The following is a 15,893-nucleotide window of genomic DNA, read 5'->3' on the forward strand; positions in this document are numbered from 1 at the left end:
TAACATTAAATGTATTATTAAATAATTTTGTTCAATACAATATAATAGTTAATTATTAAATGTCATGTCTAAATACAATGTATGCTAACCCAGGGGTTTTCAAACAAAAAAAAAACACGGGACTGCAAGAGAAGGATGGGGTTCTGTGGAAAAGTCTAGAAAAAAAACTGTAAAGCAATATATTGGATCTCAAAAAAGTGATTAAAAACATTAGTTATTAATCTGTTAAATATATTTAATTGGATTAAAATACAAAATATTTATATAAATAGATGATAAATGTATTAACATTAAATAAGCAAGAAATAATATACATTACTAAACTGAGGATAACAAAATGTATAATGTAACAAAATATTTTTATATTCATAGTTTTTTTTGTTGTTGCATAAATTAAGGACAGATATCTTATAAATTAGAAAGGGGGTCCCTCACACAGGGATGATCATTACACAGATGGAGTGGTTAATGTACATTTAACAATTTTTTTTTTTTACATTTTACTTATACTAGGAAGTTATTTTATCAATCCCATAGTTATGTCAAACGTTTGCGTGATCTTTTAATTTAACACATCTTTTTATTATTGTAGTAATTTTGCAAATGTACAAACAAACACCTTTTATATTAGCATGACAATATATTGACAATATATTATTATTTTATTTTTGTTTTAAAAGTAAACATTTCACATCTCTGGTATTTTCTGTTATGATAGCAAATAACTGTAATTCGTAATTAATATTAATGGGTGTGTTCTGAAAAGTAAGTGGACTTCCGGGGCAGGGACTAATTGCTTGTATATGAACCTGAATTCAATCTCGTGTACGTCACTTCTGACGGTTAATTTTGTTGGGGTTCACTGAGGCCTCAAGCTATGGTCGCTATTTAAAGCTTCTATTTCTCTTTGAGAGATAAACAGACTGGTTATTTTTTGATCATTCGATGATATCAAGTCGATTATTTCAATATCTTGATAATAATCGATAAAGATGAAGGAGTTAACGTTAGTGGAGGAGATGCCTGATGAGGGGTATGGATGCGCCGTTGCAAATCGTTTCGGCCAGCTGCTGGACGATGAATCCGACCCTTTCGACATCTTATACAAGGCAGGGGTAGAAAAAAAGCAGAAGAAAAAGAAAGAGGAGCAAAAGAAACCTTCAACCACGAATAAGGCTGGAAAGGAGTCCCAACGGGAGAGGAAAATCGTTCTTCCTGTTGGTGGAAGTGGACCAGGTAACGTTAGGTGAAGGCCGGGTAGTTTTAGGTGTCCCAACATGCATTTCTGTTAATAAACGGATATTCAACCGCAGGTAGCGTGCGCTGTTTGCTAGTTTGGCGATTAAACGCGTTTTTGCTTCTCTAAATGTGTAGGCCAGGTCCGCCTTGCTCGTGGAGAGGTTGAGGAGCGAATAGAGAGACGCGTGACTTTTGAGCGAAAATTCAACGATGCAGACACCCCTCTCAGTTTCTCTGTTGAGAGGTGAAGCTCTCTAGTTATATGTCTTTATTTTTTACTTCAGCGTTAAATTTTGCGTGCCACCCATTCTTATCTTGGCCTGTTGTGTAGGCCGACGGATGTGCTGGACAGGCCTGCCAGAGGAAGAGGTACTGGACGAGGTCGAGGAGCCCGAGGCCCAGGATATCCAAGAACCAATGATGGATTTGACCAGAGAGGAAAGCGGGAGTTCGAAAGACACAGTGGCAGTGACCGAACGTGAGCAGTGATTTCTTTACGGTTGTGTTTTTCATTTAACAAAACACACACTCACACACTCACACACACACACACACACCATTTAGGACCCGGACCTAAAGGGGTGGTTCCGTGTTTTTTTTCTTGGTTGTGTTTATGGGGCGCAGTATAACATGGCTTAATACTTATTTTGTCTAAAACTTCTTGTCTAAAAACATCGTCTTTTTCTTATATTTTACTTTTATTCCACACCGCTGTCTCCACTGTCCTTTGAAAGGCTCGTTTGTAGTGATGCCCGCTTCGCGAACGAATCGTTCTTTTTAACCGGATCTTTATAGTGAACCAGTTCACCAAATCGGACTGAATCGTTCTAAACGGTTTGCGTCTCAAATCAGCCCTGATCCCACAAGTTACTATAGTTACTCACTTTCTGACATGAGTGACGGTCTCTCCGACTAGAAATAAACTAATATCTTGAAGTAGATGTTGTAACTCCAACCGTTAGCTGAAATGAGACATGTTTTGCTCAGATAACTCAGACTGGTTTAAAGCATAGACTGTAAAAAAATATGGACGTAGTGTCCGTGACGTCACCCATAGGATTCTGATAAGCCGTTCTGAAGCTTAAAGTAGGGGCGAGCTGGGCGTTGCCATCTTGTGAGCGAGTCATCGCGTGTCACTCCCGGATAACAGAAAATGGGCAAAAAGGCGGGATGTGCGCGGAGCTGAGGTGACGCAATAACTATAGACGGCGGATAAATGGCTATCCACTTGTAACCACGCCCTTAATTATGCAGAACCTTAAGGCTTTATATAACGTAAACGAATGAGTTATAAAAAAATTCACCCCCCTCAGAGTTGTCATGAAGATCAACATTAGCCTTATAAGCCAAAACCACAATTTGTACCAGGCTGTAAACATGTTTTTTTCTGCTTTAAAGTTGAGAATTTTAACATGGGGCTCAATGAGATTTTGCTCCCTTCTGGAGCCTGTCCCTAGTGGCCAGTTGAGGAATTGCAGTTTACATTACTTCCGTATTGGCTTCAAGAGAGATCGCGGGAGGTTGCCGCTTGGTTTAAAGTAATATAATTTCAAGAAATGGCAACAAAAATGTGGTATTTTTAGTTTGAACTCAACCAGAACTTCATGAAGTTTGGATTTTTTTCCTTTAGAAAGTTAGACTTCGTTGTTTTACACTTCCAGATTAAATTGTCTACATGTAACAATCCCTTAGCAAGTTATAGACGTTTATTAAAACATTTCTAGGCGTTTCTAGGTTGAGTGAACGCAGGTGTTTTATTTACTGAAATTGTCCTAAAAAGTTCAAAGCAAATAAAGATTGTTTTATAAAAACATTGAAAGAAACATTTTTCTTCAGAGAAATATAATTTGAACATGTAAAACAAATGCAAACAATGGAACAAGTTGTGACCAACAAACCTTGCAATAAAATATACTGAGGCTATGTTTCTTGAACACAAATTGAGGAAAATATACTGAGTGAAAGCATTGTAAAACAAACTACATACAAATGGAGAAATATACTGACTTTTGTGTGCTGTGCTCTGAGAGAGCACTTTGAACGCGTTTATTTCTGTTTGTTTTCATGCACGCAAATTCACACCCACTTTCATGTTCATCTTCCAGAAAAACGTGATTGGTGGTTCAAAAGATCAAACACTGTGTTTATTGGTTGAGTTGATGACAGTTTCAATGATTCTGGGCAAGGGGGGTGGGATTAATGATAAAAAAAATGATTTCCTTTTGGCTCAGGGGACCAACCCACGTGTGTTTCTTTGACAAATCAATGCTGCATATTTTGATGACTCATCCACGCTGACTATGGAGCCTCTGAATGATCAATCGTGAGAAATTAGATTCTACAGGTCCTTCTCAAAAAATTAGCATATTATGATAAAGTTCATTATTTTCCATAATGTAATGATAAAAATTAAACTTTCATATACCGTATTTTCCGCACTATAAAGGCGCACTTAAAAGCCTTTAATTTTCTCAAAAACGGCAGTGCGCCTTACAATCTGGAGCGCCTTATATATGGATCAAGGCGCTCTGTCAAAATGTTTCTGTATGAAAAACCAATAAAAATGATTTAATAATAATAAAATGTTTCAGTACGACTGGTAAACTACAAAGCCGCACCGCGTCTCTACAGTCACTATTTGAATGAAGGCAACGGCACTAGTACAGGGCATGAACATCGTCCTGCGCCTTATAATCCGGAGCGCCTTATATATGGATCAAGGCGCTCTGTCAAAATGTTTCTGTATGAAAAACCAATAAAAACGATTTAATAATAATAAAATGTTTCAGTACGACTGGTAATGAACTGAATGAATGACTGGCGTCTCTACAGTCACTATTTGAATGAAGGCAACAGCACTAGTACAGGGCATAAACATCGATGAATTTCGAGGCGGTCCTTCTTGCATAGTTGCCAGGGTCGCGGTTTTCCCGCACAATTGGGCTATTTTAAAAAAGGAGTTGCGGGAAAAATTACGGAGCCGTGGGTTGAGGTCTTTTGGGCTACAATTAAAAAGTACTGCGGCCCCGAAACAATATAAAAGAGCCAAAGAAAAAATTAAATGGAACGGTTTATTAGTGGGTATTGATCCCCGGGAACGAATTAACTTGGCAACAACCACTGCACGTGGGTAGACACGCCACTTGAGCTTTTCACAAATCAAGCATCATTACATGAGTTATGCCTTTGGTGGTTGAAGCATCGGTTCGGTTGTCTGTGGATGAGCAAGCAGCACTATAAAATATCAGGTAAATAGAGAACCATCACCACAGATGCTTTCTCTCTTTACTGCTGAAATCTATTCAGCACCACATGAGAAGGATGGGGAAGAGAGCATAATGTTTAAAAGAAGACAGCCCTGAGATTGTAAACTGTGTACACACACAATTTTGGAATCGACTATTTTGATTGTTTTTGAAATAAGTATCTTCAACAAAGCTGCATTTATTTTATTAAAAATAAAAAAGTAATGTTGACTGTAATATTGTGAAATATTATTAAAATGTAACGAAACTGTTTTCTATTTGAATATGGTAAAGTGTAATTTATTCTGTGATTTTAAAGCTGTGTTTTCAGCATCATTACTCCAGTCTTCAGTGTCACATGATCCTTCAGAAATCCTTATAATATAATTTCCTCCTCAACAAACATATGGTTATTATCAATGTTAAAACGCTTTTAGGATTATTTAATTAATAGAAAGTAAAAAACAAAAACAAAACAGTATTCATCTGAAATAGAAAACTTTAGTAACATTGTACTACCGGGGGGTAGGGGGTGGGTAAACAAAGAAAGGAATACATTTATTCAGCAAGGATGCCTTAAATTATTAAGTGACAGTATAGACATTTATAAAGTTGAAAAAGCTTTATATTTCAGATAAATGCTGTTCTTTTGAACTTTCTATTAATTAAATAATCCTGAGGAGAAAAACTGTTTTCAACATTGATAATAATAAATAATTCTTGTGGAGCAAATCACCATATTACAATGATTTCTGAAGGATCATGTGACACTGACGACTGGAATAATTCAGCTGAAAATTCAGTTTTGTATCACATAAATAAATTGCATTTTAGATTATATTAAGTTATTTTTAATAGTTATTTATTTTATGTACAAATATTTCACAATAATACTGTTTAGCTGTATTTTTGATCAAATGCAGCCTTGGTCAGGGTTCGTACGGGTGCTTGAAATCCTTGAAAGTGCTTGAATTTTGATGTTGTGTTTTCAAGGTTTGAAAAGTGCTTGAATTTTGGATAAGGTGCTTAAAAATGCTTGAAATTGTAACAATTTATTTTACAACAAATACCTATCTGACTAAATAGTTCGTTTATTAAATGTAGAAATAAAATGTTGGAGAGCCTAAAATGAAACCTGCTGTGCTCGCGATCTGCCTCTCTATTCCCGTGTGACTCCGCCCCCATGTTGTCGTTTCATTGAACGTTGGCTGAAAGATGCTAAATACGAATTTTGGATCAAACTGGCACAAACCCCACGAAGTACCTCCTGTAAAGTTTGCAAAAATACATGCAGCTTTTCACTATATGGGCGAGTCTGCTCTTTCGAGTCACATGAAAGGTAGGCTAAGTCATAGACTTTCAAGTAAGCTAACTAAAGTAGTTTAACGTTACTGTAGCCTACACATTAGCGCCTATTTGTTTAACTTGCGCTATTAACTGCTAGCTAGGAATTCGCATTAGTGACAGAGTATATGTATAATGTGATAATGTAAGATTAGCATGTCCGTTATGGCATGTTCATTTGTGGAATAGGCAGTGAACGTAGCCACAAATTTAAACCTACAAACATTAGCTCAGTGCATAAAAATAGTGTCAGATGATCATACAAGTAACCATGGGCGTAGATTACGCGGGGGACGTGTCCCCCTCACTTTTAATAAAATGTATTTTCGTCCCCCGCACTTTTACTGGGTCTCACCGATGCTAGTCGACCCGCTCCGAGCGGGATCCGAACCGGCGTTACCTGCGCGGGGGCGGGCAAGTTAACAGGGACGCTAAAAACAGCTCTCTCTAATCTCGGTTGATTGCGCGCTTCTTGAGGTCACGGTCAAATGTATTTACATAGAAACCAATGTGAATACATCAAGATTTAAATTCAGAGACAAAAAATAATCTATGCATGACCTGTCATTTTATTCGCATCTAAATATGAGGAGGCGCTCTCTCACGAGAGCGCCTCCTCATCCACTTTTGGAAAGTCCAAAAGTGGATTAGTAATATCCAGTCACGCTGGAGCTGCAGCTGAAGGAAAACAATCGTTATGATGATGAAACGTGACGACGACAATCAGACGATTGCGACAATATATATGCTTTATGTGTGTTTTTCAAGCCATCTCAATATAGGCTATTGATGACAATAAAGTATAGGCTATCATATGAATAATGCAGCTTTTAATGTTTAGTATCTTCTGCTCACCAAGGCTGCATTTATGTAATCAAAAATAGTTCAAACAGTAATATTTTGAAATATTATTACAAATTAAAACAGCTTTTTTCCTATGTGAATATATAGTAATTTATTCCTGTGATCAAAGCTGAATTTATCATTCCTCCAGTCTTCAGTGACATGATCCTTCACTAATCATTCTCATATCAGGATTTAATAATCAAGAAACATTTATGATTATTATCTGTGTTGAAAACAGTTGTGCTGCTTAAAAATGTTGTGGAAACCATGATAGCCTACATGTTATTTTTCAGGATTCTTTAATGAATAGAAAGTTCAAAGGATAGCAGTTATTTGCATTCATTAAAAATTATCATCTTTTGTAATATTAAAAATATCACTTGTGATCAATTTAATGCATGTCTGATCAACAAAAGTATTAATTTCTCTCTTTTTTAATTTTACCACAAATGTTTAGATGGTTTCCACAAAAATTAAGCATCACCATGAGCAGCACAACTGATAATAATCATAAATGTGTGTTGATCATCAGATCCTCATCTGAGAATGATTAGTGAAGGATCACTGAAGACTGGAGTAATGATGATAAATTCAGCTTTGATCACAGGAATAAATCACACTTTACTATATATTCACACAGAGAACAGCTGGTTTACATTAGAATATATATATATTTTTACATTGCATAAAATCTATGGAATGTTAATGCACAAGTGTTTGTAGGCTAGTATATAAACCAATTATAAAATTGGCACAAAAAATAGGAGAATAATATTATAGATATTAATTAGTGGTTATTGTTCAGCAGTTTATTTGATATCTTGCCCAATTAAAAGCAAGAGATGCAATAAATTATATTGGTCCAAAAAAAAAAAAATTCTGTCCCACTCACTTCTGAAAAGATGGCTTTGCCCCTGCAAGTAACTTGGTGCTGTCAAAAATATTGATATATTTTTCGATCGGTCTGAATTTCACACGGGATTAGACACATAATTCTACAAATTCCTGCAGATTTTGCGCTCATATCTGAAGTGGGCACATACCGTTATAAAGCCGACCTCTGACATACAAGTAAATAAAATAAAAAATAGCTCCTTTTCCCAGCTAATTAATGGTCAAATACACACAAAAAATGTTACACTGTTCATCTGGGTGTGTATTAACCTAAATACAGCCGTAAACGATTCAGAAGAATGAGTAACAGGAACAGTGTTTTGATTCCACACTCGCGTCAGGTCTTAAAGGGGCAGCAGTTATTCAAACTACAAAAAGACAAAAGATCACCTGCTGCTCTTTACTGATCATATAAAGTGATCTCTTCAGAAGAAATACTTGATTGCCTAGACTTTTAATAGACATACACACACAATTTTTTTTTAATTAAAAATAGAAAAGGTCAATGAGGTACATGTGATTGACTGTCTACCTCAAAGACGAATGTTTTCATTTTTAAAATGTTCAATAAATGAATTGAAAGTGAAGTGAACCCGTCGAGTGATTTTGTTTAGGGTAATTGTTTTTACAATTACCCCAAAGGCAGGTCAGATAGTAAGCAAAATCTACTTAGACAGTGATACATTTAAAAGAAATAAAACTTGATTTGGTTAAATATCTGATCCTGCTGCTTTACGAAACACGATTTTGGCTGTTTATAGTATTATTATCTTTTTAATGTGATGATAAAGTGTACTAAATAATAATTTTGACAATGTATTGGTATGTAATTTACAGCGGTGTTAGGTGCTGGAAAAATCATTAAAATTCACCTTGAAAGTGCTTGAAAAGTGCTTGAATTTGACCTTTGAAAAGGTGTACGAACCCTGCTTGGTGAGCAGAAGAGACTTTTTTTTAAAACAATCATATATATATATATATATATATATATATATATATATATATATATATATATATATATATATATATATATATATATATATATATATATATATATATATATATATATATATATATATATATATATATATATATATATATATATAAATATATAAATAAAATATGAGTTTATTTGTAGGCCCTTTATGGGAATCCAGTGGTTGTCTACTCTGATTGGACACTGGAAAATTGGGCTAGTTTTCATTCCATTTGGGCGGATTTTGAGTTGTCATTGGGCTAGAAATATGTCTGGGACCTGGCAACCCTGCCTTCTTGGTGCTTTCGTTTTACGAAAAGACGTAATTTCTCCATACGCAAACGAACTACCGTCTCGCAGCAACGGCCAAAAGATTACCAAGGCCGGGAGATATTGTTAATATGCACATCAACGTTTGAACAACGTTACTATGGGAGTGAATGGAGTTGTCAGAACATTTAATAAAGTTTGACTTAAGCCCTATTCGCATGGGATTTGTATTATCTGGGACCTCTGTGATTTTAGAAATTTCTCCCCCACATCTGAGTTTTGCGTGGCAGTGGCATATTCGCCCGTGATAAGCAAACCCTGTGATTTTACTCGAATTTACTGACTTCTCCCGGAGATGATGTCAGGACTTGTAAATGTTTTTTCATTATAGCTGTCTGAAATCATAAACCGTCGTATCGATATCGTTTTGATAGTAGTAATAAAAATTATTTCGTTCAGTTAGAGAACACGCTACAATTAAAAACTGAACTGAGCAAAGACTAGCGGCAGGAGTCAGATTTCATTCATCACGAGTGTTATTCCCTTTCTGGTCATGGACAGTATAGTGTGCCTACACTTGGATACGCGCCCTGACTAAATAATAAAAAATATCTTAAACTGTGTTCTGAAGATGAACGGAGGTCTTTCGGGTGTGGAATGACATTAGGAATTCAAATTGAGCTGCCATTTATAAAGCTTGGAAGAGCCTGGACTTTTATTTTATTATAAAAAAAATAACTTAAAATTGTATTTGTATGAAAGAGTGTCATTATACACCTAGGGTGGCTTGAGGGTGAGTAAATAATTTTTGGTTGAACTATCTTCTGTCTCAAACGTGCTGATTTCTACAAAGCCCCTCCCTCCGTACAGCTCAAATTGCTCTAGTTGGCCAAATACCTCAAGTGTGTGCCTGAAATGTAATGCCCCTCAAATCAATATAAGATCACTGTTATTCCATCATTGGGAGCTTCAGCTTTGAACTTCCTAGGTTAAGTAATTGTAAACCGTTAATGTTGTTTCTTTTACCATATCAGTTTGTTCCCAGGTCTGTTTCTGAAAATGTGGATCAAGCCGTACGATCGGAACCAACATTGCAGGCGTTTGCACTTCTGCTCAAGCATGACTTGAGAAGAACATTTTGCAGTTTTAAGTACTTTGTATATAGCCAGTGTTGTATTTTCCCAGTTTCAGGAAGATGTCCTTTGTAAAAATGCACTGCACAAGCAAACTTTTGGGTTGTACTGCTCAAGAAGAACAGCTTTATAAAACTTAACATTTGATTCCTAATTATGGAAGGCCAAACAAAGCGGTTTTGCTTTCACATCTAAACACATGGTCTCTCTGCAACATGACGACAACACTAGAATTTAAGTCTTCTTTATTTGCATGTCTTTTTGGGTGGGCATTAATGCTAATATTACTCTCTGACAGATGTTTACAGAAGTAATATCTGCACTTGGATCGAGGCGTTTTAGGCAGGTCTGGAACGGCGTTCTCTGTTAGATAGAATAAATCCCTTTGTGGGAGACTTATGAGCTTTGCAACTTTCCAGCTCAAATACATGCACTTGCTGGTTTGTTACAAACTAAAGGAAAACATTTAAAAAGCATTATATGACTCCTTTTAAAACCTTTTGTGTGTGCAATGTCTTCTGGTAAATGACGCATTACTTTAAATCAGAGGTGGGGGACTTGAGTCGCACTTTTTAGGACTTGAGACTTATTATTAATAAAAGACTCGACTCGACTTTGACTTTATTCATGATTGAGACTTGACTCGGACTTGAGTTAAATGACTTGAATCAAGCCTAATAAAAATGCTGAAATCCAGCCAACACTGCATGTGTACATGTTTTACACACATTAAAACATGATTTCTTATTTTTTTTTCAATTCAAAAAGTTTATTAATTATAATAATCATCACCTGGTCATGCTGTACAGAAATAGGAGGAGAGAGAACATTCAAATAATACAAAGAGAATTTCTCACCCAATATATTGGCCTAATTTCAGTTATACACTTCCATTTTAGGTTATGTAGTATTTATTTAGAGTTTTTATTGTATTAACAATTCTACTGTATATGGACACGTTTTTTTGGGGTAGAAATGCATATTGAATTTATTTTTTTGTAACTAACTCTGTCCATAACTACTGTAGTTGTAACAAATTTTAATACATTTAATTTAGTTAAATCATTGAACATTTGTATGACTTGCCAGTGACTTGCTTGACCCAAGCTATGACTTGACTTGCTTGAGACTTGAAGGTTAAGACTTGAGACTTGCTTGTGGCTTGCACATGTATGACTGACTTCCACCTCTGCTTGAAATCAGGAGTGTCCGTTCGGAAGAGAAGCGCAGTGGCAGTGGATCTCGTAACTGGGGCTCTATGAGAGACCAAATGAGGTGACTTCACATTTGTATATAGTTGTCAGATTGGAATATCTCTTAGTTTGCTTCCTCCCTCTATCCATAAGTGTCATCTTCCCCCTTTACTTTACTGTAGTGAAATTGAAGAGAGGTCACCTAATGAGGTCGTTGAAAGTGAGGAGACCCAAGAGGCAGTTGAGAATGATGGAGAAAACAGGTTTGTTTCGCACTGCTGCAGGAAATCCATTGTGTAACAGTGACAGCAAATGCTATTATGTGCTGGCTTTATGAACTTGTATAATGGATGTTAATGCACGTTTGCTCCTCTTATAGGCCATCTGAGACTGAGGAAGTGCTTGAGGTTGCTGTAGAGATGACACTGGATGAGTGGAAAGCCATACAAGAGCAAAGCAGGCCCAAGGTGGAGCTGAATATCCGGAAGGCAGACACCCCTGTCCCGTCCAAGGCTGTGGTTATCCATAAGTCCAAAATCCTTCCGGTAAGGAGTCTCAATCTTGATGCCGATCTTGTTGTGTGCAGGTCTGTTCTTGTAATTCCAATTTTATTTTTCTTAGAAACAACAAGATGGTGTTGATGACGAGGATGTGGTTTTCCGTCGCCCAACCAATGACATTACCTGTAAACTGGAGATCAACTTTGGCAGCCTGGCTAGGCCCTCTCGTGGTGGGCGAGGTGGACGAGGTGGTCGTGGCCGTGGGGCTCCCTCCATGCCCCCCCAGAGATCTCCACAAAAACTTGAATCTGTAAGTTTATGTTGTATTTGTTGCATCAGAATTTGCTCATGCCCCTGACAACAACCGTGTAAAATGTAACGCCGCATTCACACGGGGCGTAGGCGTTAACGCTTCCCATTTACTTTGAATGCGTGACATCATCCGTTGCCGAACTGAATTGTGGGTTCCGTCGCGGCGCTTCACTCGCGTTGCAAGCGGCAGAAGTTGAAGAATTCTCAACTTTTCAAGCGCCAGCGCAGGCGTCATCCAATCAGATCGCCGTATGCAAATATCCTACAGCAGACGCTAGCCAATTGCGTTCATTACTGCTCCGTGAACCATCCAGACCATAGACCGTTAAAAATCCAGACGCAGCTCCTGGACCACTACGTGATATTCTTCCCGCTGTCGGCGCTTTTTCAGGATTTAATATACTTAACAGCTTTGTGCACCTGTGCAGTGCGCTGACAACAACTACACAGGCAATCGCACTCGCACATACAACCAAATCGGCATCCATTTCGTCTCACAGACTAGCTGTCATAAAAAGGCGCTTTTTTGTGTTGTGTTTTGGTCCAAGCGGCAAGTTAATGTGATTGGCTGTTGTCACTATGACGATCGCGTCAGCACCCGGCTTCAGCCACGCCCTCCGTCAAGCGTTAACGCCTACGCCCCGTGTGAATGCGGCGTAAGACTTGTAAGCCAACTAGGTGTTCATGCTGTATGAGAAGGTGCCTGTGGTGGATTGTGGCTAAATCATGTTTTGGTGTTTCCTAAGGCTCCAAACCCAGATGATCCAGAAGATTTCCCTGCCCTGGCCTAGTACTCCTCCAGAGGAAGAGGGTGAAGAGTAAACGGTTCTGCAACTCATGTTGGTAACACTGTAATGGGCAATGTGCACTTATGATCAAAATAAAGAATATCGAAGTTGGTTCTTTGCATTTACTGTCGTTGTCAACTTGTTCATCATTCTTTCACTTTTTAATTTAATATTGAGGCTGGAGAAGTGGCATGTTCTAGAATAAAGCATGCTGTTAAAGGCATTCACTGGCACCGAGTGAACACTATATTACGTATTTAATCTTTAGTTTGTGGACTCTTAAAGAGTTTGTGCACCCCAAAAATTGACCGTTACTTACTCACCATAAGACTTTACACATAAAGCATAAAACCCATAAGACTTTGCTCACCTTTGCAACGCAAATTAAGATTTTAAATGAAATCGGAGCAATTTGTTACTCTATTTTATTCACATAAAAATATTTGTGAACTCTCATCAGTTATTGTAAACAGACACTTGAGCATATTCGCTTGACATGCAAAAAATGAGGTTCATTCTCCTTACGCAAAACATTTGAGGTTTGTTCTCGCGCATCAAGCAAATCAATGTTTATGTGAGAATAAAAGCCTAACTAAACATACCTTTTCAGAAATTTGACAACTGCTCTATTCATATGTGTTAGTTTTACGATTGCTTTTTGAAGCCAAGTTGTCTGTCACTGGAGGAATAGAAATTGCTCCTTTCGTTAAATATCTTAGTTTGTTTTGAGGATGAGTCTTCCAGGTTTGTAACATTATAAGGGTGAGTAGGTAAAAGTTAAAAAAAAGCTACATTTTTATTAGGGGTGACCCCGAATGGTCAAAGATTCGATGCATCGATATGCAGAACCAAAATTCGACCACCGATCTTATTGTCGAATCTTTGCGGGTGTTATGAAATGAGGATCATACCATTTTTGGCAATATGGGGGTGCTCAATATTAGTGTAAAGATGTGGCTGAGCGATCGTGTACAGTGTGCCATTTCCATTCTTCTATATTGGATCCGTCATTTCATGACACCGTTATGAGCAAGTTGAACTTGAGCTGCAAACCAATTTTAGACTGAAGGTTTATGGGAAGACTGGAGTTATGGCAGCTGAAGAAATTGAGTGTAAACCATATTTTAAATTTTAAATGCATGCTATAGTTTATCAGAAATGCAGCCGTGTTGAGCATAAGAATAATTAAATTATGCACCCTCACCCTAAACAGTATGTGTAATGACACCTATGAACAGGAAGGTAAAGATCAATTTGACAGTTTTAAGTGTTTATTTTGAGTTTAAGCACTGCTTATGTATATAAGAGATGGATAGAGCTTTATTTTAAACTAGTAACGCTTACTGTAGTCCAAATTAACCATTGGATCTTAGCTTTTTTGCAGTACAGTGCTTCACTTTACCACCAGGGGGCATAATACCCCAGAGAATCAGTGAAATCTGACCCTTGTGCTCCTGTGGCCAGTAGGATGTCCGTTGTGCTTTTACGCTGTTGTTGTGGTGAGACTTGTAAAACTGGATCAATGATCCTATACTGTAACGCTCTGCTTGAAAAATGTTAAATTTAAAAAGTTCTGATGTCAGGAAATTCAGCTTGTTTCTTTCCTCTAAGCTTGCAGTGCTTTGGCTGGTGATGGAATGTCACACTGCTAGTCATATAGTGAAAGGAAATTAAATTTACAGTGGGCTGTTTCCTTCGACTCACCGTGTATCATTGTAAGATTTGGCGGTTTGCTAGACATACTGCCAATCTCGCTGAAAAGAACCAGAGAGCTCTGTCCTGCAAGCCTGGCAGCGGTGAACTCTGGAAACAGATTCCTCAATGAGGAAATGGACAGTAGTCAGAGAACCTCTCATCTGCTGAAATCTCTCTTCTTTTTTTTCTCTTGGCTACGCTGTCCCTCTTGATTGCTCTGACACTCTTATCTTTGAGCTATACGAGTCTTGTCTTAGTGTAGTCATATGATACACACTGTTTTAGTCTTTGAAGAGAGTCAGTTGTTTTTTTTAGGGGGATTGGGCCAGATTCCCGTGGCTGAGTTAACACTGAGGTGATTGTAAATGTTAGGCTTAAATGTTCTTTCTGCATTCTCAGGGCTGTTTTTTCTGTGGATAGTGTTGAGCTGGTGAAGCACACACAGGCATGAGCTCATTGTAGCTGACAGAGTGAATCCAGATGGATAAAGCAGTGATACTGGAAGGATGTGTATACAATATTTTCTGCACCCAAGTCCAAAGTTTTCTTTGTCTTGGCATCTTATTTTTTCCCATCAGCCCTTTTCCTTACTCTTTCCTTCTGTATTTAAGTGGCTATTGGGGAGATCATGAACTGTGTGACTATAATTAACTGTCAACTGTTTTGAATTAATATAGATCCATTGGGGCGTAGAAACAAATGGTGATTGATCGTTGGCCTCGGGATCCAAAGAGTGATTGATTCAGTGTGGTGTTGAATTTGGTATAACCCCAAAATAGCATGTTGTACCTTTTTGTCGTTTATTTTTCCTGAACAAATGTTGGCTAAATCTTAAACAAGTGAGATCTTGTTTTCCTTCAGATTATTGTATATCAGTCTTTTGCTACAGATGCAGTGAAGCGGTTGGTCCTATAAGCAATGTGAGATGATCTGAACTAAGCTGACGTTAAAAGTCTTAGACCTGCTTGTATTTCATCTGTGTTGCATTTGTTCTTGTTATCCTCGTGGGACCCTGGAAAAAAAACGTGGAATTTAAGGTTTTATTTTTTTAAAGAAATAATTTATAGTGTTTGGAGAAATGACTTCTCTGTAGAGATTTCAGGACTTGGGTACTAAGAAAATACATTAAAATATTTACTTAGGTTTTGTTTTGACTTTCTTTTACATTCCTTTACATATATAGTTGAATAATGTTTATATTTCATATTTTTGTATGCACACTAGTGTACATTAATTAGTCGTGTTTAATCTTAATTTATTTTGCAGTACTTTGACATAGACATTTAAACTTCTACTAAGTATTTGGACATAGTGTTTTAACTATGTTATGAAAGATATTACAGAATGATTTTAATATAACATTTACTTCCTGATTTCTTACAGTTTTGTAAACATGGATGGAAATGAGTTTTCAACCATGTATGGTCTACATTACAAAACTGTAGTGTTCAATTGTGT

General features: G+C 37.1%; 1 protein-coding gene across 1 annotated transcript; it reads left to right on the forward strand.

Moving 5' to 3' along the window:
- Positions 1-818: 818 nt before the first annotated feature.
- Positions 819-12,865, forward strand: zgc:103482 (intracellular hyaluronan-binding protein 4). Its single transcript, XM_067424264.1, has 8 exons — positions 819-1,236; positions 1,375-1,483; positions 1,571-1,717; positions 11,151-11,222; positions 11,323-11,403; positions 11,520-11,685; positions 11,762-11,950; positions 12,699-12,865. Exons 1-8 carry the CDS (start codon positions 993-995, stop codon positions 12,741-12,743), a joined length of 1,053 nt encoding a protein of 350 aa, XP_067280365.1. The 5' UTR covers positions 819-992; the 3' UTR covers positions 12,744-12,865.
- Positions 12,866-15,893: the final 3,028 nt, after the last annotated feature.

Source organism: Pseudorasbora parva, chromosome 18 (genome assembly GCF_024679245.1).
Source record: "Pseudorasbora parva isolate DD20220531a chromosome 18, ASM2467924v1, whole genome shotgun sequence".
In the NCBI taxonomy this organism is placed as follows: domain Eukaryota; kingdom Metazoa; phylum Chordata; class Actinopteri; order Cypriniformes; family Gobionidae; genus Pseudorasbora; species Pseudorasbora parva.

What these genes read in the sequence shown, in the direction of transcription:
- zgc:103482 (XM_067424264.1), top strand. Translation starts at nt 993, where the DNA reads ATGAAGGAGTTAACGTTAGTGGAGGAGATGCCTGATGAGGGGTATGGA. An exon ending in TGTTGGTGGAAGTGGACCAG is followed by an intron (nt 1,237 to 1,374) that starts GTAACGTTAGGT and finishes CTAAATGTGTAG; the next exon opens with GCCAGGTCCGCCTTGCTCGT. An exon ending in CTCCACAAAAACTTGAATCT is followed by an intron (nt 11,951 to 12,698) that starts GTAAGTTTATGT and finishes GTGTTTCCTAAG; the next exon opens with GCTCCAAACCCAGATGATCC.